The following is a 26000-nucleotide window of genomic DNA, read 5'->3' as shown; positions in this document are numbered from 1 at the left end:
GGCAGTGAGGCTGAAGGGAAGGAACTGTGAAAGCACAGTCCCACCGTCCCTGACCCATCAGTCAATCCAAATGAAGACCTAAAACCAGGACAGCATTACAGACGAGCTTTCTCAACTCTAAACGGCATTACAGACGAGCTTTCTCAACTCTGAGGAGGAATACGATTGTGTCGTGTGCAGGAAAACGAGTGGAGCTGGAGATCATAGTGAGCAGAGCCAGACAAGTGTGTTTTTTCTCAAATGGATGTCTTGTGGCCTGTGTATTTCACCCCAAGAAACAAAGCAGAGAAAAAGGAATTACGGAGAGAGCTGAGAGCTCACACCACCAAGCCTGACGACCTCAGTTGGATCCCTGAGACCCACATTGTAGAAGTTGTCCTCTGACTTTCACACGTGTACTGCATGCATAGAGGACAGCTATGCATTCTCTCTCTCTCTCTCTCTCTCTCTCTCTCTCTCTCTCTCTCTCTCTCTCTCTTTCACACACACACACACCTTTTTCAGTATTTATGGAGAAAACCTAGAGAGGTTTCTCAGTGGTCAGAACGCTGGTGCTCTTCAGAGGACCCAGGTTTGAGTCCCAGCTCCCCCACAGCAGCTCATAATCGACCACCTGTAACTCCAGCTTTGGGACCCCCAACATCCTCTTCTGGTCTTCTTGCCCATAGTCGTCTACTTATGCCCAGGAAAAAATACTCACACACATAAAATAAAAATAGCTTGATAAAGATTTATAGAGAAATCAAAATCCTCTTTAAAAATTATTTTTGAGTGTATGCTGGAGTTACAGGTGCTTGTGGACAGGGAATGCATGCCACGCTGCAGAGAGGAAACGTGGGAGTCATTCCTCTCCTTCCTCCGTGTGGACCAGGGATCAAACACGAATCACACGTCATCTATGTACACAGCAACGTGTGTCCTAAGAGAAGATTCTGTTGTCTCAGGCACTAACAGACCCATGAAAATCTCAGACAGGAGCCACATTGACTTATCTCTAGCTTGGCAGGCATTGTTAACGAATTAAAGGAAATTAATTAAATTAGTTAATATAAATAAATCAAAGGAAACGGTTTTTTTTTAATTTCCAGATATCTTAAAACACAAAAGGGTCATTCAGTAAAATGAGCAACAGACAAGAATCAGAAATGCCATGGGGGGAAAAGTTCAAATACAAATAAATAGTGTACGTGTCTGTATGTATATATGAATAGATAGATAGATAGATGGATAGATAGATAGATAGATAGATAGATAGATAGATAGATAGATAGATAGATAGATGGATGGATGGATGGATGGATGGATGGATGGATGGATGGATAGATAGATAGATAGATAGATAGATAGATAGATAGATAGGAGAGTGTGTGTGTATATCTATGTGTGTGTGTGTCTCTATGTGTGTGTCTCTGTATGTGTCTGTGCCTGTGCATCTGTGTATGTTTGTGTGTGTACATTTGTGTGTCTATGTGTGTCACATGATTTTTGTATCACAGCCTAAAATATTTAACTGGACTTGTTTTATTTTTTTTTCCAGGTGTCATGTTAACTTCTCCAGCAGAGATAACCATCTACTCACCCCCCCCCCATCAGGCACCAACACAGACAAAGAGATGATTCCACCCAACTCTAGCTAGGTGAACTAGTGAGTTTGACTGGAGATATTTATAGGAACAAGGGTGAAGGGTCGCCTATAGAAGCAGGGACAACATATAGGTAACTATACCACAGAAAAAGAGTCTGCCCCTCCCCAGAGCTACCTCTTTCCTTGTGTCCTAGTTGAAAACATGGCTTTGTGAAGCCCTTAGACACCCATGAATATTCATTTTTCTGCCCTGTGAACCTCCCTCTCCTGCAGGAGGGAATGTTACTGGGTCCACTCTTGCCAGGGATGTTGATAGCCACAGCCACTCCGACTTAGAAGGCAGCCATGCCAGAGGACAGAGTTCTGCACCAGCTAATTGGAAACCAAGCACTGTTGCACCTACTCTCCCATCTTCAGGCTTCCTGAGGCCTTAAGGAACAGGAGGGAGAGCCAAGTGTTTTCCTTAATGCTGTCCCGATAGATGACATAGTCGAAACGCCACTTGAGTAGGGACATACTCATGCATACCACAGACTCTCAGATAATGTGACAATTACAATGACAGCAGCGGCAGGCGTAACTTACGTCCATGGCTTTCTTGAACTGCGAGTTCCTCTGTTTGTGGGCAGCATCCATGATGGTTTCTGTCTGTAAATGAGAACACAGGCACTGTCGATAAAAACCGTAACTTACTGCTAACAGCAGCTTCAATGTGGGTTTTTCAGCTTAGTCCTCACAGCACTCGGAAGCCAGATGTGCCATTTATTAACCCCACCTCCCAAGTACAGAACAGAGCTAAACTCTGCCTGAGAACCCATAGCCAGCCAATGACGGCTAGTCATTTAACCTGGGCACTCACACGGCAGGCCCTGAATACTCAAGACCTGACCAGGAACTTGCTGGTCACCACGGGTGCTTTCCTCTGTGAACCTAGAATCAAAGAACTTTGATTTCAAGAGGGAATTTTAAATTTTTGTGAAAATACCATTTGCATTTTAAAAGAGTCTTTAGTCTAGAAGCTATGTCAGCACAGGCAAAATAGGAACTCATCCTCCACTCTGTGTCCCCTCAGTGACAAATGCTTTTTGAGCAAGTTGCAGCGGGGATAGGAGGGGTGGAGAGGTGACGATGACAGAGGTATTTGTAGCACTGTTAACAGAAACTGTTCTAGGATCCCCTGCCTCATTCAACCCATCAAGCTAAACTCTATGTATCTCCCTTGAGCACATTGTCTTCATTGCAGTTGTGACAGCTGGACATTTGTTAGTCAAGTTAATACTATAGATTACTTATGATAAAGATCCCCCATTATCCAGCGCTGCCGCCTGCAACAGTTTCACGTTCACTGTATCTCTTCCGTGTAAGTGCTACATCTCCATTTTCCTGATGATGTAGGGAGGTGTGAATGAGGATACCCGCCCATAGGCTCACATATTTAAATGCTTGGTTTCCCCCCACCCCTCCTGCTAGTGGAACTGTTTGGGAAGGATTAGGAGGCGTGGCCTTGTTTGGAGGAGGTGTGTTGCTGGGAGCAGGTTTTGAGCCCACACCATTCCCAGCTAGCTTTCTCTTGGCCTCATGGTTGGTTTTTTTTTTTTTTTTTTTTTTGGTTCTTTTTTTCGGAGCTGGGGACCGAACCAAGGGCCTTGCGCTTCCTAGGCAAGCGCTCTACCACTGAGCTAAATCCCCAACCCCGGCCTCATGGTTGTTATCTCAACAGTAACCATTCAGCTTCTGCTCCAGTGCCATGCCTGTCTATCTGTCGCCATGTTCCCTGCCATGAAGTCGGAGATCACCCTGTAAAGCTGTAAGCAACAATAAACTTTTTCTTCCATTAGTTGCTTTGTTCGTGGTGTCTGCACCACAGTGGGAAAGCAACTAAGACAGTCAGCAGATAAGAGAGCTGGCGTTGCTGGAAGGAGGTGGCACACGAATTACCACAACAGACAAGCGTGGGTGGCTTTTCAAGGTATTTGGATGAAATACTTGGAGTGGCCTCACTTCAATGGGATGAGTGAAATTCCATCAGGGGAGCTTCAAGGATCCCAGAATTCACCTTCTAGCTTTCTCTGAAAGAGAGATAGCAGGAAGTAGCTATTCTTCTGCTGAGGAGGAAGGCTATGCAGACAGGCTCCAACGTGAGTCCCACATGAACACGAGCCCCACGACAGATCCTGGCCACAGCAGCTGGGGAGCTGAGGCTCTTACTAGGTGGCTCTGGCAGCATGAGTTAGCTTCGCTCCTTTAATAATTCCAGCTGGTTTTCTGAGGCTCCTTGAGCAGATCAGTTAGGAGTGTTGGCTTTACCGTGACTCTTCTAATCCAAATACACACGTCGCTATGTGTGTAGTTGATTGCCGACACCAGTTTATCATTGACAGCCCAATGTGTCTCCTTATCCCTCAGTTCTATACAGCATCTACTTTGGACACTTCTGAGTGCTGAGTGACTTACACTTCCCACAATCCCCCTCTGCCTTCACAGGCACGCCAGCATTTGAAAGTTGTCAAGATCCTAGAAGGCATCCATTGACTCTAAGGAGATAGGGGCAATTTCCAGTCGCTGGGGTGATGTACACTGCTTCAGACCACTCAGAGTTAGTGGGTGCATGTCAGGTCCATCTCTACCTGCTAAGAAACCTTGACCTAAGTCATCTTCTGTCCATGCTCACTTTGACCTCCGTGAGTCCAAATTCTCTTCAAGGTGTTTTGGGGGTAGGGGTGGAGGATATTCATCCAGGACTTGGGTTTTCTACTCAGACCAAATCTAATATGAATGCGTTTTATTATTGATAGCAAAGAGGATGCAAAAAAAACTCAACTATGTCATCTACAAGGTCAAAGAAGGAAGAAGGGGGAAAGGAATAAGAGATTTGAGAAAGACCCAAGTAATTCTGAGGTGGATTACTAAGAATGAGGTCCGAGGACTACCTCCGTGCCCTGCCCACCCCCAGGAATGAGAGGTTTGCCTCTCATTACCTCAGCAGTGACCTCTAACTACTGGCTTTACCATAAGGATGATTTCCTCCAGGAGCTTCACCAACCAACCCCAAATGAAGTCGTGTGTCCCTACCAGATGTTCAGATGGGACATTCCTTCCCCCCCACACTGTGCAAGACTCTCATATTTTAACCTGATTTTATGTCACATCAGTCTGCCTGACTATGTGCTGTGCTTAGTAGAAGGATAACATGTCCGCCTTGGGGGCTCATCCTCAAGAAAACACTATGTGTAGAAGGGAGCAGCTACAAACATCTAACCAGCCATCCTACCCACATCTCCCAGGCCCCAGTTTACTAAAAAAAAAAAAAAATAATGAGAACCAATAAAACGTTTCAGTAGATAAAGACACTCGCTGCCAAGCTTGATAATGTGAATTCAATCTGCAGCGCCCACACAGTGGGAGGAGAGAACTGCCTCTTGCAAGTTGTCCTCTGATTTTCATATATGCACCGTGGCACGTACACATATACATCAGATGCAGGTTTGTGCATGCACATGTGCAAGACACACACACACACACACACACACACACACACACACACACACACGAGTCACAGAGATCAGAAAACAGGACTAGAATGATGATTCAGCAATTAAGAACACTCCGTGCTCTTGCAGAGCATCTGGGTTCCGTTCCAGTCCACACATGGTGGCTCATAGCATCTGCAGCTCCTGTCCGAGGGAATCTCCCTCTAACCTCCACAGGCACCAGACACATGCATGCAGGCATACACAGATAAAACACTAATGGATGTAAGAGAAACATTGTTTTGTTTTGTTTTTGAGACAGAGTGTCACTGTGTAGCCCTGGCTGTCCTGGAACTCACTCTGCAGACCAGACCCGGCTTGAACTCACAGAGATCTGCCTGCTGCTGACTCCCAATGGCTGGGATTAAAAGCTTGTACCGCCAAACCTGGTTAAAGATAACTATTTTTTTTTAAATCTAAAAGAAAAATATTTTTAAAGGCAGAAAGCACTCTACTTTAAAGTTTGTTGGTTTTTTTTTTTTAAAAGTAAATCAGTAAACTAGGTGTGGAGTCACAGCTAAAGCACGACACATTACCTGCCTAGCAGAACCAAGATCCTGGATCGACCAACATCATGAGAGAAAAAGAAAGAAAGACAAGAAATGTGAGCACCGACTGGGGCCTTTGAGAAGTGGAAATGGCTCCATTTCCAAGAAGTGGAAGGCCAGAGCATGCAGTGTGACAATTCTTAAAAGGGAAGTTAGCATTGGCACATTTTTTCCCCTAAAATAGATTCTTTAAAAAAAAAAAAAAGTTACTCCAAGTCACCCCGAGCTCATTGTGAAACACATAACTACCATTTCTTAGTAAACTTTGGACTTTTCAATGTTTTGAAAGTGTCTCCTGCTGCAAATGGAGCTGGAACTGAGCACTTGCTGCTCTCCACTGCTGCTCTGACTCCAACGCTGGGATCTAGGTAACATTTTGGGAATGTTCCAGAAGCCATGCAGAGCCAGCGGGTTTCCCCACTAGAGCCAGGGCACTCAGCACACCTGACCACGTGAAGGAACCCTTCCCTCAGTGGAGAGACATCTACGCAGAGCCCAGTTGACTTAGGTATCACATTTCTTGAGTTTTTACTGTTTCCACACAAGACATGCCATCTCCTCAATTCTTTAATTATTTTTTTTCTCCCCATCCTTTTTTGAGACAAGGTCGGCGCATGGGGTGACTCACACTGACTTGGAACCAGACTTGTTTTTGGATTCACAGGGACCAGCCTGCCTGCCTATGTGTGAGGACGTGCGTGTAAATGCAGGTGCCGTGGAGACCAGAAGGATCGCAGGCCCCTGGATCTGAGTCACAAGTGAGCTGTCTACCATGGATGCTGAGAAATGAACTCCGGTCCCCTGCAGTGGCAGTAATCCCTCAACTGCTGAGCCATCTTCCCAAATTCCAAGTTAGTTTGCTGTCATTTCAGTCAGGTGTGGTGGCACGTGCCTTTAGTTCCAGCACTCAAGAGGCAGAGACAGATAGATCTCTGTGAGTGCCAGGACAGACAGGGCTATGTAAAGAACCCTGCCTCAGGGTTGGGGATTTAGCTCAGTGGTAGAGCGCTTGCCTAGCAAGCACAAGGCCCTGGGTTTGGTCCCCAGCTCTGAAAACAAAAACAAAAACAACCCTGTCTCTAAAATAGAAAAGAAAAGAAAAGAAAGAAAGAAAGAAAGAAAGAAAGAAAGAAAGAGAGAAAGAAAGAAAGAGAAAGAAAATAAAAGAAACAAAAATTGTCACATCAGGGCTGAAGAGAACTAGCAGTTTAGGGGAGCCAAGTTTGTCTCCAACACACTCGTCAGGACGTTCACAAACACCTCCATGGGCACCTGCACACAAGTACACAAATTCACACAGGGATGCACATGTACAACATAATTAAAAATTTTTTAAATGGGGTTGGGGATTTAGCTCAGTGGTAGAGCGCTTGCCTAGGAAGCACAAGGCCCTGGGTTCGGTCCCCAGCTCCGAAAAAAAGAAAAAGGAAAAAAAAAATTTAAAAATAACTCTTTGTGGCTAGGGGACAATGAAGGGCTCCGAAGTGGGCCGCTAAGAGAGGCTGGAGGGAAAAGGGGTGGGGGAGTGATATAATTTTATTTCAGTTAAAATCATATTTAAAATCGATAAATAAAAAGTAACGTTTATGGCTAAGTGGTTAAGAGCACTGACTGCTCTTCCAGAGGTCCTGAGTTCAAATCCCAGCAACCACATGGTGGCTCACAACCATATTGAGATCTGATGCCCTCTTCTGGTGTGTCTGAAGATATACATATATATATTTTTTAAGTAACTTTTAAAAAGCCTGGTGTTGGGCACACCTTTAATCCCAGCACAAGGAAGACAGAAGCATCTCCATGAATTAGAGGCCTGAAGATATAAGAGTTACAGGGCAGCCAGGGCTATACAGGGGGACCCCATCTCAAAACAAAACCAAAACAACCTATACTTTCCTAAAAGAGATGACAGACCAGGCAATGTCAGACAAGAGGACGTGCTATCCACTGAGTATAGCACACGTGACAATTCCACTTGGAATAAGTGTCTGGGAGAGATGCGACCTCAGGTGTGGTGCACAGCTTGAGAGAACGTGTGAAAGGCCGCCTGGGTCTGTCCTTCCTTCACTGTAAGAGACGTTGTGCAAGCACTGGCTGAGAAACAGGAAGAGGTGGTGCTCTGCAACCAGCAGCTCTTAAACTGGGCATGGCAGCACGTGTCTGTAGTCCTGGCCCTCGTGAGGGGGGAAGCAGGAGACTCGGCTAGATGGTGAGTGGGAGGCCAGCTGAGGCTTCTCGAGACAACAAAGGAAAAAAGCAGCTCGTGAAATTATGGCGGACATAAAAGTCAGGGAGGCCCTTAAGTTACTGTGGGCAAAGCCAGAGCAACCCAGATTCCAACTGGACAGGCAACGCTGCTCAGCTTGACCAGTTAGGGCAGGAGTCAGCCTCAACACTGGCTGTGGGCACAGACTGTAAAAACAACATCGGCTAAAGTCAAAGGCTAGGACACAGCAAGCATGTCACAGGGACCTCTGGGAAGGATGACGCGTCCCCAGTGTCCACAGAGACCTGGAGAGAAATCCTTGGTGTCAGCCTTCCAGACTTGAAAGACATTCATTCTCGGGAGGGCTCCAACTGGCTAAAACCTGCATGAACAGGTTGTTCAAGAACAAAATAATCAAAATTGTGGCTGCTCTGGTCTAAATAACATTATAACATAAACTTGGATTTATTTCTGGATTCCTCTAAGTCATCAAACATTTACACCTTTGATTCTAACACTTGGGAGACAAAAAAAATAAAATGGTGGATCTCTTAATTTGAAGCCAGCCTGGTCGACAGAATGAATTCTGGGATACACAGAGAAACTCTGTCTCGAAAAGCCAAAAAAGAAAGAAAGAAAGAGAGAGAGAGAGAGAGAGAGAGAGAGAGAGAAAGAAAGAGAGAGAAAGAAAAGGTCCTGTGGTTGCCAGAGCAGTTGACACCATTGGCTGCTCTTGTAGAAGACCCAGGTTCAGCTCTGAGCACCCACTTGAGGCTCACGACAGTCTGTGACTCCAGTTCCAACGTATTTGATGCCCTCTTCCGGTTCCAAAGGCACCAGGTATCCACGCGGCGCGCACACACACACACACGCAGGCAAACAATCACACACACAAAATAGCAATCCTCTCCAGAGCTGCTGTGAAGACAACCGACTTGAATTTCCCAGGGCCATGGTTTCTCTCGTCACAAAATAGGATTATTCTATAGCACCACGAGCTTCAAGGAAAGTGTGAGCCTCCTCCAGGTCTTCACCCTCCCCCGTGACCTGGCTCAGGAGGCGTATGACCTGGAAGCTCACTAGCTAGGATATGCTAGATCCTGCCAATGGGGGTAAAAAGACCTCCAGCCATCTTCTTAACGGGGCCAGTAGATCTGGAAAGAGGAGTCTCGCACACAGAACCACTGAGTCACGCAAGAATTCTACCCAAGTTCTTAGCCATTTGAACTCACAGCCTCATGCTTGTCTGGGAAGCACTTTACTAAGTCAGCTATTTCTCCAGCACTTCTGCAAGTACAAAGGGAAGAGTGACTTAGGTGCAGGACATACACTCCTAGACTGAGTCTCTACATGGAGACTCCAGTATGTAATTTCTCAAGCCAGACAAACCAAGTTGAGCTGTTTGGGGGTTTTATTTGTTTTTTCTTGTTTCTTGTTTGGTTGTTTTGTTTTGATTTTTGAGACAGGGTCACACTGTGTAACTGGCTGTCCTACTATCCTGGAACTCACTATGTAGACCAGGCTGGCTTCGAACTCAGAGAGAGCGAGCTCTGCCTGCCTCTGCCTCCCAAACGCTGAGCAATTTCCTAACAGACACAACCTGAGATTTCTCCGTAGAAGGGAGGTGATATCTGAACACACACGCAGAACCAACCTTTTTCCGCTGCAGCTTCTGCTTTTCCCTGAATTCTTCCATCTTCCTGGCCTCCTCTCTCAGAGTCTGCGCAAGTTGAATGTGACACTGGGCCACATTGTCCACTTCTGTAAAAAGAATTTGCAAATAAAAAAAAAAAAAGTCAAGGTCCGCACATGTCTAAACTCAAAGATACACACAACTATTCAAAACTATACATACAGATCTGGAGCAAGAAGCAAATTAAGGATAATTCTCTTGGTCACTAATACCCATTGAGGTCCTTCTCAGGCCCAACATGGCCTTGGCTGTCAAGACCAAAGCTAAGTCTTTAGCTTAGTTTCTTGCCACTAACGGTTACTATCCCAGTGTATGCCCAGGGCATGGGGCTGAGGGTACACAACCAAGATTCCTACTCAATAACCTTACATCCTGAGATGTTAGATTTCATTGTCAACTTGACATGACCTAGAGTCACCTGGGAGGGGAGTCTCAGTGAAGGACTGTTGGCCTATGGGCACACGTGTGGGTGGTTATCTTAAGTTAACTGACATTGAAAGTCCCAGCCTACTGTGGGCAGCACCATTCCCTAATCAGAGACCTTGAATTGTATAAAAGTGGAGAAATCCAGCGAGCACAAGCAAGCGAGCAAGCCAGAGAGGGAGAGCAGGCAGGCAGGTGGGTGGGCGAGCATGAGCATAGTAACCATTACTCTCTGCTCTCGCCTGTGGATGTGATGAATGCCCTCCTATGATGGGCTGCAACTGTAAGCCGAACAAAAGCTTTCTCCCTAATCTCTTATCACAGCAAGAGAAACAGAACTAGAGCTTTGCTAAGACCACCACAACCTCAGATTCGATTCTCTGGCCCCTCTACACGATCTGTGGGAGCTTCCTATCTCTGGCCTCTCAGGAGCTTAAACATTTATCAAACGTTCACCAACATTTTGGCCTCTGACAGTCATTTGTCTTTACAAGAGAAAGGACAGGGGGAAAAAAACACCTGGAATTTGGTTCAAATTAGGCTTAATATGGTTTGTGTACACCCTTAATCCCAGCACTTGGGAGGCAGAGGCAAAGCCAGCTTGATCTACACAGTGAGTTCTAGGCCTTCTTGGAGAGAAACTGTCTCAAAACAAAACAAAACAAAATAAAAACAAACATATAAACAAACAAAAACAAAACAAAACCCAACTAATTGAAGCACACCATTAAGGCTAGAACGACTGACCTAAATAAAACTTAACATTTTTAAAATCGTGTGTGTGTGTGTGTGTGTGTGTGTGTGTGTGTGTGTGTACATTTTCTGTGTATGTCAAGAACACAGTACCTATGTAGAGGTGAGAGGAGAAATTTGAGGGCTGCTTCTCACCATCCACTTGTTTGAGATAGTGTCTCTTTGTTTTTGCCACTATGCACACTGGCTAATCAATCCATGAACTTCTGAGACTTCTGTTCCCACCTGGGATACAGACAGGCACTATCATGTTTGGTTTTATGTATGTTCCTGGAATATGAACTTCGGTCTTGACAAGTACCTACTGAGGCATCCCTCCAGGTCATTAAGAAAATAATTTTAACTTGTACTATTAAAATAACTTTGTATGTTAGAAGATACACACACACACACACACACACACACACACACACACACACACACGAAATGAAGTTAGCAACTTATATAGCAAAGAATTATGTTTAAAACACTTTCACAAGGGCTCAGCCCTTAGTGAGGTGTCCCACCCCTATCTCTACAAGGGTCAGGGGTCTTGTGGAGTCAGGGGGATGGAAAGATTTAAGAGCTAGAGGTGGTGGATGATACTATAGAACTGATGCACATAGAAATTCAAGAAGACTGGACAGCACGCACAAGACCTGCAGAAGCTCAAGCTAGACAAAATCCTGGTGCAGAGGAAGAGAAGTGGACGCACGGTCCCACTCCTAACCAAGAAGCTCCTAATATCATCCTGTGATAGCCACAGGGAGAGAGAGTCAGCTTGAGGCTGGTGGCAGACACACTCCAGGGCAGCCAGGCCTCAGGTGCAATTGTGCAGCGCAAAGTGGACTGGTGGTTTTTTGTTTTTGTTTTTAAGAGAGAGAAGAATATAAAGTTTGTTGCTAGAGAGGTAGGGGAGAATCTGGGAGAAAGAATATGATCAAAGAATGAATAAAAATATTATTAAAGATATAGTTGGAAGTTCAACCTGGTTAGTCTGTATACTAATTATTCTTCAGTAGAGTTCATTTTAATTCTAAATATTCCTCTTTTGTTTGTTTGTTTGTTCATTTGTTTTTCAAGATAGGGTTTCTCTGTGTAGCCCTGGCTGTCCTAGAACTCAGTCTGTAGACCAGGCTGGCAGAGATCCACCTGCCTCTGCTTCCTGTATGACAGGATTAAAGGCGTGAGCCACCACTGCCCAGGTTTTGTCCCATATTTTGACATGAGGTTTTCACCATCAGTCAGTTTGAGTATGTTGGAATTGCTACGTTATTTCTCTTTTTTCCTCAAATTATTTAGGCATGTTTTTCAGATTACATATGTGTAAGTATGACTTCTAAAGTACTCTGGTTATAATTTATTATTTTAATTGTATTAAGTTCAAACAAGCTGGATTTGTACACTGTTAATGGGTTACCTGGTATACACTGAGTTCTAAAAGCCATAGTTACTCTAGTACTGATTTATGAATACCTTATGTATCTTAAAATATATGTGCATCTTTTTGTTGGGCACGAATGGCTCTGTATGCCTTTCGGTTCAAAATAGATGATTGGATTCTTTAAATGCTTCATATATTTACTGTTTTAATTATCAGTTTCTGGAGGTGTTGGGGGTGGGACTGGATTAAAATTCCCAGCTTCAAAAAAGAGTACTTTCACAAATAAAGAAGAAAATATGTATATATACAAATTCCCTTACATACATGCCATATTAAAAAATAACAATGTCAAATTCAAAAGACTGGACAAATGGGCAATGCATCCTTGAGGAACCCATTTGGACTTCAGGACCCTGTAAGGGTAGAGCTTTAAACACAGCACATCTCATGGCCTTTAACCTTTCAGCTTTGAAAAAAAATTAGAAAAGCAAAAGCCCTCTGGGTACTGGTGATATTTGAAAAAGTGTCACTGTTGGTGGGGGGAAATGGAACAAGGTTTTTAGAGAAAATCTGGCATTCTGGATGGTCAAATTTCTTTTTATAAGAATGAAGCAGACGTCTATGAACTGAGGTAGATATTAAATAGATAGCCAATTCTAGAGAAATATGATAGTGTATTATATAAAACACTCATATCTGAGTTTGTATGAAGGATTAAAACCAAAGTTAGGAGCTGAAGACACTCTCCGTGGTTAGGAGATGCTCTTGCAGAGGACCTGAGTTCCTCTCTGTAGAGTGAGCTGTCTCACCCGAACTACATTTAACACATTATCTTAATAAGAAAACACAAAACAGTTGAGGGCTTTGTGTTCTGCTCTGCTACTTGTTACTTTGACGTAGCCTCGTGCAGGGCACCCCAGGCTTCCCATGATCCTCCCACTCTGCCTCCTGAGTGCTAAGATTACAAGCACGTGCTAGCACGACAGAAACAAGGCAAACATGAGCAGAGGAGTAAACTGCCGAGGCGAGCCAAGTTATGCGGACATTCCTTGCTTAAAGACACTTGGTTCAGCACTGTTTATATAAAGAAGGAACACGGTAAAACACTGCATCAACACTGAGAAGCAGATCCATCACTGAATTAAGGAGAAATCTTTGTCTATGGAGACGTTGAAAGGAGTATTTTTTTCCCTACCTTTGATACCTGTAACCCTATGGTGTGTGTGTGTGTGTGTGTGTGTGTGTGTGTGTGTGTGTGTCATATTGATAGTATGTGTGTGTGTTATATTGATAATATGTGTCTGTGTCTGTGTATGTGTGTGTCTCATATTGATAGTGTATGTATGTGTGTCATATTGATAATATGTACCATATTGATAATGTGTGTGTGTCATATTGACAATAAGTGTGTTTGTGTCTGTCTGTGTGTGTGTTTATGTGATATTGATAGTATATGTGTGTGTGTCATATTGATAATGTGTGTCTGTATCTGTCTGTGTATGTGTGTGTCATATTGATAATGTGTATATGTGTCATATTGATAGTATATGTGTGTATGTGTGTCATATTGATAATATGTGTGTGTCATATTGATAGTATATGTGTGTATGTGTGTATCATATTAATAATATATGTATCTATGTCTGTGTCTGTGTATGTGTCACATTGATAATATGTGTGCCTGTGCCTGTGTCTGTGTATGTGTCATATTGATAATATGTGTGCCTGTGTCTGTGTATGTGTATGTGTGTGTCATATTGATAGTGTATGTGTGTGTGTGTCTTATTAATAATATGTGTGTCTATGTCTGTGTCTGTGTCTGTGTCGTATTGATAATATGTGTGTCTGTGTCTATCTGTGTATGTGTGCGTCATATTGATAGTGTATGTCATATTGATAATGTGTGTGTCTGTGTATGTGTGTATGTCATATTGATAATATGTGTGTGTCATATTGATAGTGTATGTATGTGTCATGTGTGTGTCTGTCTGTGCATGTGTGTCATATTGATAATGTGTGTGTGTGTGTTCTGTTCCACTGCTGACTTACTCAATGAAGATAGTGAAACTAATCTGCCTCTGTCTACAGTAGGCCATAAAGAAATTCTATCTCCTTTAGTAGGGCAAAGGCCCCAATTCCCTCAAGAGGAGGGGCCCCGCCCCATGTCCTGCAGATAGAAATGATACGCTGAAGGGTTGGGAAGACTCTGAAGAGCCTCACTTAACTGGCTTTCCTACTCAGTCCACTAGCCGGAGTGCCTATACAATGATGTCTCCATAAAAAACAAAACAGACATGGCTTTGAGAGCTTCCTAATAGCCAGGCAAGTAGAGACTACTGAGTGCTGTGCTCATCCCAACACAATGCTGTGCCTGAAGCCTGCTGGGCCCATTCCTGCCCCGTGTGCTCAGAGAGGGCATGAAAGTGCCTCACATCCCCCTTCCACACCTCCCTGAACCCATTTCCCTTGTAGCATTCTTTATTATAAACAAACAAGTGTAATTCTTTCCCTAGGTTCTGGAATCTACTGGGGTAAATGGATCGAAGCAAATGGGGGTGGTGGGAAGCTGGGCTTTAGGCACAGGGAAGACAGGCTGGGGAGCCTGGGGACAGGTTTCCGAACTGAGCTTTCAGCCTAGAGGACGTGACAGCCTCCGGGTTGATAGGGTAGAGACTGGACTGGATTAAAAGACACTGGCTAGCATCCACTGCAGAAGAGACTGCATGGCTGCCGCAGGGGAGCCATATAATGGGCTAGAAGTCCCCTTGATATGACAGTCATACCAATGCATGACAGGAGAGGACACAGACAGCAAAGGTTCTATTGGAACCGCGCTCAACTAGCCACAGAAATACTTCAGGCATAAGTCACATGCACCGTGCCTTTTGACACCCTTCACCTGACAATCCCCTGTGAGGAAGCCCCAGAAGCAGGTTCTAAGCAAAGGGCCTTTGGAACACTGAGCTGGGCAGGACTCCTTCAAGAGCAACGTGACAGGTCTCAGCCCAGATCTCCCGGTTCCTGGTTGTCACCACATCACCATAACTAATAAAATCTGCTGGCGTCATTCCAAGTCAGACTCACAACCAAACAGCAGCAATGGACACTCCGAGGTGGGCATCAGGATTCGCCCCTGACACACCAGGGACTAGAGGGACATTGCTGGTATCCTTTGAGACCGCAGGTCTAGGGGAGTGTGGAAGGAACCACATGCCAGATTACAATAGAAGGAAAGAATGACCGGGTGGTATGTTCTTTGAAGACTGTCTTAATTAAAAGTGTCTGTGGAGCTGGGGTCACCGGGTAAAACACTGGCCCAGCAGGTCTGACAACTGAGCGAGGTCCCTAGAACCATGAAAGAGGCTGCATGTGGATAATCTGTGATCTAGTTCTCCCAGAGAGATGGGAGCAGTGATGGGAGACTCTCTCAGAAGCCGTGACTGAAGCGCTGTGAGTGCCTCTGGGAACAGAACAGCCTCAAGAACACGTAAGGGGTTGGGGGAGTCTGGCTGAATCAGGTGGAGTAGAGGCAAGCATTCACGTAAGGACGTCTCTGAGGTAGGGAAGGACAGAACTTACTTGCATGGTGTCACTCCCATCTGGGAGCTAAGAGCACTCAAATCCCAGCACTCTCCAAACTCCTGAGTCAGGACCTCAGTGTGCACATGAACATGAGCTAACCACAGCTCTGCCAGTGACAGGTGGGTGTGAAGCCTCTGGAATGTGCAGCGTCTGCAGCTCCTTTCTACCCTGCAGAGCCATTTCTCACCTCATGGCTGTTCTGAGGTTGTGGTTTGTTTGGTTTTTTTTTTTTTAACCTAATGCTAAATTGCTGTTCAAATTAGAATTCGCCTTAGAGGAAAGATGTGGAGTTTACAAAGGGCAGAATAGAATTTTACACTAGAGGTTGGTGTGATGGTTCAACAGTCCAGAGGCCCCATATTCTGTTCCCAGCACCTATGAGGTGATTGACGACCACCACCATAATTCCAACTCCTGGCCTCTATAGGCACCAGGCACACACAGTACATAAAACACATATGCAGGCAAAAACACTCAGACACATAAAATAGAATATTTTTTAAATAATTAACTTACGCTGCTTGAAGACATCAAGGGCTCTCTTCAAGGTACTGAAAAGCAACATACATAATTTCAATTCTAGAAATCGTCTATGTGATTTTATTTCAATGTTTGCACATGCTTCTCTGTGGCTACATAGTATCATGGAGGCTCTAGACCCATGAATGGCCCTGAGTTCCGGAGACAGTGAAAGACCAAAACTTAAGACAAACCTCATCACTCCCAGGCATAGACAGTTCTTCACTGTCTGCCCTGAGCAGAGCAAAATACAGGAACTCTGACCCAGTGGAAATATAGCACTCGTGATCCCTTTCTCCTAAGAACATGTTGTCATCTGAATATGAAAACAAAGCAGTTAAATAGACAGCTCAAATCCTAGTGTGCACTCTGAGAGAGTGTCTGTGGGGTGTGGGGTGTGTACATGTGCTTGTGTGTGTATGTCTGTGTATATGTGTGTATGTGATTGTGTGTGTATATGTATGTATGTATCTATGTGTGTATGTGTGTATATCTCTGTGTGTACATCTGTGTGTGTGCACGCACTTGTCCATGTATGTCTGTGTATGTGATTGTATGTGTATGTATGTATGTGTGTGTATATGTGTGTGTATCTCTGTGCATACATCCATGTGTGTGTGCACACTTGTCTGTGTATATATGTGTATGTGATTGTGTGTGCATGTGTGTATATGTATGTATATCTCTGTGTGTAAATCTGTGTGTGTGTGTGTGTGTGTGTGTTTGCAAGTGTGAAGATAGCATCTCACATAGCCCAGGCTTGCTATGTAGCTGAAGCTGGCCTTAAAGTCCTAATCACCCTGCCTCCTGTCTTCAAGTGCTGGCATTACAGACAGGAGCGAATCACTATGCCCCAGTTCAAACTCTGGCTCTTAACAGACTCCTTGGTCAGAAAACCATCGCATACTTTTCCCCCCTGAGACTGAGTCTCACAGCGCAATCCTGGAACTCACTATGTAGACTATTCTGACCTCACACTCACAGAGATTCACCTGTCTCTGCTTTCTGAGTGCGGGATTAAAGGTGTGTGCCATTACACCGGGCATATACTTATTGGTCAGAAACTACAGGCTAACCTTATTCCTTTCTTAAATTCTGTCTTTTAGTTGACAGACAGAGTAGTGCCTCTTCACCATGTGCAATGTGGGATTTTGAAATCTTCGTGCATTGTGGAACGGCAGCAGAGTAACTAACATAGCCACTGCCTCACTTCCATCCCTTGCCCTGGTTTGTAGAGCCGTGCTTACAATCCGGTCTCAGTTCTTTTTAAGAACATAGGACATTGCTTTTAACTACAGTCACGACGCTGTGCAAAAAATCTCTTGAACTTATTTCTCCTAACTAAAACCTTCATGCCATTTTACGTGTGTGTGTGTGAGCGTGCACGTCTCCACATGTGTGAGCACATGTGTGAGTACACACGTGTGTGCATGTGAAGGAAGGCCTGAGGTTGAAGCTGGTGTTGGGAATCATCCTCCATCACTCTTCTGCTTCATTCACAGAGGCAGGGTCTCTCAATCAAACCCAGAGCTCACTGATGTGACCAGTCTCTGTATATAATTTACCCTGGGGATCCCCTGTCTCCAGCTTCTCGGATTAGAATTACAGGCAGGCATCCGTGTCCATCCACCATGTACAAAGGTTTTGGGGTCAGAGCTATGGTTCACACTTTGTGCAGCAAATGCTTCAACCACCGAGCCAGGTCCCAGCTCGGAAATCATTGTCTTTTGACTAACATTCCCTAAGCTTGGCCCCAGGCCCTGGGGACTACATTTCTATCTGATTCTTCCTCAGAATTTCAAGAACATTTCCAAAAATTTCCTCTTAAGCTTTTAATTCACTCTTTTACAAATATACTTTATACACTTGAGAGTGGTTTTTTTTTAGATCTGTTCATTTTGGCACAAAAAAATCTACTATATTTAATTCTGCTGTTGCACTGTTGAATTGTGCGTGTGCATAGGCATGTGCATGTACACACATAAGCCTGTGTATGTGCCTGTGTATGTGCCTGTGTGCACATGTGCCTCTGGTGTGTGTGTGTGTGTGTGTGTGTGTGTGTGTGTGTGTGTGTGTTATGAACTAATAACTAAATGTTCCACTTTCCTGCATTTTTAGCAAGGGTCTGTGTTCACATCTTTCAGGTAAGCAAAATCCCTATCCAGGTCCACCTTAAACTAAGGCACTGAAAAAAATAAATGTGGTAACTTGAAACCACAAATCCTGTGTCCCATTAAGATCTCTTAAATGCATCTCAAAGAAGAGGCACATTTTTCACGAGTGGAAAGCAAGGAGCAGGGGAAATATCCATTCTCTCCATGTAATATACTGCATTTGCCGCTCGACTGCGCTTGCAGTCACAGGCAGCATAGGAGGCAGAAACACGCTGGCACCTACTTAATCTCGGACTGTCCACATGGCTTCTTCCTGGAAAGATTCAGCAGATCTTTGCCATACTTCTCTTCAATTGATGCCCTGTAGGGAACAGAAGAGAAGGCCATGGGTCTTGTATAGAGTTCTCCACTCAAACACTAAAAACACTGCCCCGGCTGGAGAGCTGTTCACTCACTGTGGATGTTCAGATGGGATGTCACCGTTTAAGATATAAGACTCAGTAATAAATGAAAAGGAAAACTAAAAGTAAACCTATAAAAGAAAACTCAGAGGCAGGCATGGTGGTGCACACTTGTAATCCCAGAACTGAGAGGCAAAGGCTGGAAGACCGGGAGTTTCAAAGTCAGCCTTAGCTACATGGTGAGTTTGAGGCCAACCTGGGATATGTGAGACCTTATTTCAAAAAACAGAAATAGGGGCTGGAGGGATGTCACAGGGTTAAGAGCACTTGTTGTTCTTCCAGAGGACCTGAGTTCAGGTCCTAACACACACATCAGTCAGGTCACTGTCATCACAGCTCACTCCGGAAACATCCATTTCCAGACTTCTTGGACCTGCACATATATGACATACAGACACAATACACATAAATAAAAATAAGCCTTTTAAAAATACATACATTTATATATATATAATGTACATTATATATACACATATATAAAATGTGAGACTTCTGTTTTAATGGCTTTTGTTTTGTTTTGGGTGCTGGGGACGGAGCAAGCCCTGCACTGACTGGCCAGGCAAGTATTCTTCCACTGACCTCAATCCCCTCCAAACCCCTACTGTATGAGGGGAAGAAGCACAGAGGCCTTCAATGCTAGCTACTCTCAGGCTGGAGTCCCTTCCATGTAAGAGACGAGGCTGCTATGTGGTCAAGGTCAGCCTTGAACTCCTGACCTCAAGTAAGTTAAGACAACAAGTTAAGGCAACAGGTACATAGCACTGTGCCTGGCTTGTGCATAGTTTTTAAGTGGAGCTCTCCTCCACCTTCCCAACAAGACCCTTCCTCCTCCAGTCAATGGCTAATCTGTACCAAGTCAAGGGGATCTAAAGACATAAACTGCAGCTGGCACATCACAAACAACTGCCTGGGTGTTGGGGAAGAGTCTAAAGCACTAAATGTCACCTTCCCTTACCTCTTCACCTCCCCCATCCCTGTCACTTTCTCCACTGTTTGCCTCAGTCCCAGCATTATCCAGACTACACGGCTAGGTTAAGGTCTTTTACACTGCCCCAGTTTCTTCAGCTCTTCAAAAATTGTAGAACTAAAAAAAAGAAAAGTCTCAGAAAAAAAGGGCCAGTTAGGAGCTGGGAAGATGGTTTAGTCAGTGAAGTGGCTGCTTCATAAGCATAAAGAGCCAAAGTTTGGACTCTCGGCACCCATGTGCATAGCTGTGGGGAGACAGGAGGATGTCTAAGACCTTCTGGTAAGCCAGTCTAGCCAACTGGTGATGTCCCGGTTCAGTGTGAGTCTCCTACCTTAAAGAACAAAGCAGAGAACAATTGAGGGAGCCGTGCAAAATCCACCACCATGTGCATATACACCAACACACACATTAACAACCAGAGAGACAGAGAGACAGAGGGACAGAGAGAGACAGAGAGACAGATACAGACAGAGAGACAGATACAGACAGAGAGAGGGAGAGAGACCGAGAGAAAGAGAGAGAGGTGGAAGAAAACAACCGAAGAAGTCATGGACATCAACATCTGATCTGTCCAACATACAGGCACTCACAGGGATAAGCCATCACACATACATGCATGCACACACATGAACATGTGTAGACAAATACACCACAGACACATGTAAATAAGTTATATCATTTGATGGTGATTGGAATATTATTTTTTAATTTTGTTTGTCTGTGTATATTTTTGTCTATAGCATGTACGTGTGGGAGCATGTGCCTGTGTGCACACATATAGAAGTCAGAGGATGACATAGGGTTTTCTCTCTCACACTCTGCCTTCCTCCCTTGAGACAGTGTCTCTTGCTAAGCTTGGAGCTCATGTTACCTGATATCTGATAAATGTAAAAAACAAATAAATATAACAAAAAAAAAGTAAAGACGGCCATTTTCACAGTGTTAATTCTTCCAATCTATGGACATGAGTCTTCCCATCTTCAACTGTCTTTGATTTCCTTCATCGGAGCTTTAAAGTTTCCCCTGGAGAGGTCCTTCCCTTCCTTGGTTGGGTTTATTCCAGAGCATTCTTTCTTTAAAGCAAGCGTGAATAGAGCTGACCTCCTGACTCCCTTCTCATGCATCTGTTCGTTGCTGATGGCTTGGGTGTGTTGATTCTGCTCCTTGCAGTTTGCTGCAAGAGTTTCCCAGATCTACAAGTTTTTTAGTAGACTCTCAGGGTCTCTGATGTACCAGGTCATCTGAAAATAAGGTCGCTTTGATTCTTTCCTCCCTGTTTGTATCCCACCCCCACCCCCCACAACTTCCATTCCCCTCCTCTGTCTGAGTTCTCTAAGACTTCAAGATCTGTATTGAATAAAAGTAGAGAAAGTGAACACGCCTGTCTTGTGTTTGGTTTTAGTGGAAGAGCTTTGAGCTGTTTCCCCATGTAGTAGAACGTTAGATGTAGTCTGTCATACATGCACTTGTCCTGTTGACATACATTCCTTCTATTCTAGCCTCTGAGGGATTCTGGGATGAAGGGATGTTGGATATTCATCAAAAGTCTTTTCTTTATCCATTAAAATGATGATGTGATTTCCGTCCTTGCCCACTTATATGATGTGTTACATGTATTGATTTACATTTGTCGAATGAAGCCACCTTGGCTAGGGTGAGTGATTTTTTTTGATGTTTTATTCAATTTAGTTTGTAAGCTCTTTATTGATAATTTTTGCATTTATGTTCACCAAGTAATTTAGCTTACAGTTTTATTTGGTTGTTGTTTCTTTATCTGATTCCGTGTTACAGTGTGTCTGGCTATGTAAGAAGTTTTAAGACATTCCTTTTCTATTTTATGAAATAGTTTGACCATTGGTCTTTAAAAGTCTGGTAGACGCTGGGGATGGCGGATTCGGGGCCAGCCTAGTCTGCGTAGCAAGTTCCAGAATAGTCAGGCATATGTAGCGAGACCCTGTCTATACATAAATACATAAAATACATAAATACATAAATATATAGCCTCCAGTACACTTCACCAGTGAATCCACTTGGGCCTGGACATCAGTTGAGCTCATCAAGTGATGTAGCTCTCTTATTTTATTTTATATTTATTTGTGAGTGCGTGCATATCTTCTGCGTGCGTGAGAGAGAGAGAGAGAGAGAGAGAGAGAGATGCGCATGCGCAGGTGCCCCAAAAAAAGCCTGAAGGCACCACTGGATCCTGGAGGAGGAGCTACAGGCGGCTGTGAGTCACGTGACATGAGTATGGGGAACCAGAGCTGGGTCTTCTGGAAGACAACAGGCACTCTTAACCACTGAGACCTCTCTCCAGGCCCCTGTTTAAATTCTTTATCCTGCCTTGGTTTATTTTGTAGACCACATGCATCAGGAATCCTTGTATTACTTTTACAGTTTCCAACTTAATAAGATCATAGATTTTTAAAGTATGCCCTAATTGTTTTCTGAATTTCCCCGGTATCTGTTGTAAAGTCTTTTCCGTTTTTTTAGGTTTTTTTTGTTTTTCATTATTAATTTGGGCCGTCTTTCATTTTCTTAGTTTGGCCAGGTTTTGCCTATCTTGTTTTTATCTCTCTGCTTCATTGATTCTCCCTTCAGTAATTTCTAGCTTGATATTATTTCTTTTCTTTTTTTTTAAAGATTTATTTATTCATTTATTATATATAAGTACACTGTAGCTGTCTTCAGACACACCAGAAGAGGGCATCGGGTCTCCTTACAGATGGTTGTGAGCCACCATGTGGTTGCTGGGAATTGAACTCAGGACCTCTGGAAGAGCAGTCGGGTGCTCTTAACCGCTGAGCCATCTCTCCAGCCCGATATTATTTCTTTTCATATACTAATTTTATGTTCAACTTGTTCCTCCCCTCGGGGCGATCATTATTTGAGATCTCTTTAATTGATAATGTAGGCAGTGCAGCCCTGAGCTTGCACTCACTCCCCCTCCCCCTCCCCCTCCCCCTCTCTCTCAGAACTGCTCTCCCTGTATCCTGCAAAATCTCACATGATGTGTTCATTTTCATTCGATGTAGGAATGTTTTTGTTTCCTCATTTCTTCAGTGATCCGTTCTTCATATAGTCGTGTGTTGTTTGATCCTCATGGGTCCGTGTATGCTGTACTCATGGGTCCGTGTATGCTGTATAGCTTCTCTTGCTTCTCTTACTGTTGATTTCCATTTTACTCCATTGTGGTCAAACACAGGAGATGATTTCCACATTTGCTCTGTATCCATCACACGTCCTCTTTTAGGGGAAGTCCCAGAGGCTGCTGAGAATTCTGTGTATTCAGATTATAAAATGTCTATAAAGGTCTCTTAGTCCCACTTGGTCTATGATGTTATTTAACTCAGTCACATATTTTTCCTTGGAATGACCTGTCTATTGTGGAAGGTGGTTTTGAGATAACCCAGCATTATTGTGTTGAGGTTCATATATGACCTTACAACTATTAGCATTTGTTATATAAAATTGAGTACACTCATGTTTGGTGCATACATGTTTAGAATTATAATATCCTTTGGATGGTCTGTTCTCTTTCGTCAGTATAAAGTGACATTCTTTATCTCTTCTGACTAGTTTGAAGTGAATTCCGTCAGGTAATAGAGCAATGACACCTGCTTGTTTACTAGGTCCATTTGCTTGGATATTTTTTCCCCTTTATCCTAAGGTAGTATTTGTCTTGATGGAAGGTCTGTTTCTCAGACACGGCAAATACACGGGACCTAATTTTTAATCCGATGTGTTAGTCTGTGTTTTTAGGGACTTGAGACCATTGCTGTTCAGAACTACTATTGACACGTGTGTATTCATTTGTGTCACTTGTTGACTGTGTGGTGGCTGGAGTTGTCTTCATCCTTATTTGATTACTCAATAATCAATAGTCAATAATCAATAATCAATAGTCACAGTGTCGCCTTTTCTGTCTTGAAGCCTCATAGATGTGTTCGTCCTCCTTTCTAGTCTGAAGGATTCCTTCAGGTATCTTCTGCAGAGCTCAACTAGTGGCCATAAGTTCCTTAAACTCTTTTTAACCACAAAAAGTTATTCATTTTCCTTCAACTAAGGGCCCTAAAGCCCGCCTGCCTTTTAGAGTTTCTGTTGAAGAACCTCTTATGTTGAGCCTGTCTTTAGATGGAACCTGGTGTCTCTCTCATGCATCTTTCCATGTGCATTCCTGTTCTGTCTGTTTACTATTTTAACTACAATGCGATATGACTTTTTTAAAAGACGTATTTGTTTATTTTATGTATATGAGAGCTCTATCTACATGTACACCTTCCTGCCCAAAGTGGGTATCAGATCCCACTACAGATGGTTGTGAGCCACCATGTGGTTGCTGGGAGTTGAACTCGGGACCTCTGGAAGAGCAGTCAGTGCTCTTAACCGCTGAGCCACCTCTCCAGTCCATGATATGACTTTTTTTTTTTTTTTTTTTTTGCTCCTGGTCTTTGGTGTTTTAACCGCCACATGTAACTCTTTCCCTGGAATGTGGGGAATTTTTCCGCTATGACTTTATTGACAATGTTTTCTATGCTTTTAGCATGAAGTTCTATTTCCTCTATGCCCGTAGTTTGTAGATTTGGTCTTCTCAGGGTGTCCCGTAGGTTTTAAAAGTTCTGTTCAGGCCATCTTGTGAAATATAGACCTTTACAGTCTGAGAGGTTAAATTTCTCTACCCTGTCTTCAAGCACTGATATTCTTTCGTCTCCATCGCCCACGCCTTTGCTGAAGCTTTCCCTAGAGTTTCTCATTTGCTTTGTTTCATTTTTCATTTCCAATATCCCACTGGGTTTTTCTTCAGTACTTCTCTCTCTACTGACTTCAACTCTCATGATATACGAATTATGTTCGTCTAACGTTCCTTACTGGGACTGAAGCACATACCTGTGTGTGGTCACTGGTTGAATTCTTTTTAAATTGCCCTGATTCTTTCTGCAAAAGTGTTTTTAACGCTCAATAAGGACCATATTTCAGTAGGGCCAAGTTGTCATTTTTTCTCTACTACACTGGTGACTAGGACAATCCCCAGGCTCAGTCCCCAAGATCCCCCTGAAACTAGTATACTGTCTTCAAAATGGCTACTATCAGAGGGTATGCTTGCTACGAAAATACAGTAATCATCAAAGGGGGGGAAAAAACCTTGAAAATCAATCATTTTAGGATGTACACCACTGTGTGGGACGATACATCAACTACCACGGAGAGTGGGAGAAAGAGCCTCAGGCCGATTGATGATCAGTACCTGATTACGGAGGCTAAGTGTGAATAGGAGAGGGGACAGCAGGAGGGATGCGTCAGTTTGGGCTGCTGGTAAAACGGAAAGACATTCAGATAAGCTACAACCATCCCAGTTCTCAGGAGGCTGACACGGAGAGCCCCTACAAACCAGGGCAAGCCTGTGTTCCTTGGAAAGGGAAAATGAGAAAGAAAAGAGAGAGGTGGAGGACACAAGCAAAAGAGACCAAAGCTAAGTTGCTAAACCAGTGTTAATTTACCAGTGTTCATATTCCCTGGTGCTAAATACGCAAGAATAAAGAGAGAGAGGGGCGAGCTGAGTGCAGGCTGGAGCTGAAGCTGCTTGCTCATCTCTGTGCTTCTTACTTGGGCTCCCTATGCATTCCTCTGTAAGGTTGGGTCACGGATGCTGGTTATACCCCTGGGTGATCCTTTAGGAGTCCAGTTGTCAATGATGCCCCCCAACCCGTGTAATCCTTCCCGACGTCCAGTTTGCTACCTGGAACATGCCCTTACAGACTCTGCTCCAACCAGGTCTCCATCCCATCAAATACTTCATAGTTCCAATCAAAGTTTCTTCCTACAAGTCTAGCGGCATTGTGGCCAAGTCTCAACAGGTAGCCCTATGACACTAGCTCTGAGTTTTCTAAGAGCAAGACCTAAGAGGTCTCAGCCACCATCACCACGGAGTCAACAGAGGTCTTTTTAGAATGGTGTCTCACGACTTCCTAGTGATGGAAAGAGTTTTCCTGGAGCCTCCCCTCCTCCCTCTGCCAGGGTTTCTCTACATCCCTCATCTGACCTCTCCCCATCTCTCTGACACCACTGACACACAGAGGAAGATTTTGAATGCTTATCACTGAAAGTTCAAGTACCTTCTGAGCCTCGCTGTGCTAAAACACAATTCTTATCACCACTGGATTCTTATTCCTCTCACTGGAAGTGGAATAGTTCCTCAAACCAAACCAATTCCCTAGGGTTTCATCTCCTGCTTCGGGAAGTCCCCTGACTTGCTTTGGTATCA

The 26000-nt window shown here is 43.9% G+C and overlaps 1 protein-coding gene across 1 annotated transcript in view; it reads right to left on the bottom strand.

Annotated features, from left to right (window-relative positions):
- Positions 1-26000, bottom strand: part of Pstpip2 (proline-serine-threonine phosphatase-interacting protein 2) — an 84014-nt gene that overhangs the window by 16030 nt on the left and 41984 nt on the right. Inside the window, exons 3-6 of the mRNA NM_001271281.1 lie at positions 18597-18674; positions 16197-16231; positions 9521-9627; positions 2171-2233 (exon numbers count right to left, since the gene is read on the bottom strand). Of these exons, the coding sequence (NP_001258210.1) occupies positions 2171-2233; positions 9521-9627; positions 16197-16231; positions 18597-18674 (283 nt within the window). The remainder of the gene's footprint in view (positions 1-2170; positions 2234-9520; positions 9628-16196; positions 16232-18596; positions 18675-26000) is intronic.

This window comes from Rattus norvegicus, chromosome 18 (genome assembly GCF_021556685.1).
Source record: "Rattus norvegicus strain SHRSP/BbbUtx chromosome 18, alternate assembly SHRSP_T2T, whole genome shotgun sequence".
Classification (NCBI taxonomy): Eukaryota; Metazoa; Chordata; class Mammalia; order Rodentia; family Muridae; genus Rattus; species Rattus norvegicus.
The sequence above is the reverse complement of the archived record's forward strand: the minus strand, read 5'-3'. Positions and strand labels throughout refer to the sequence as shown.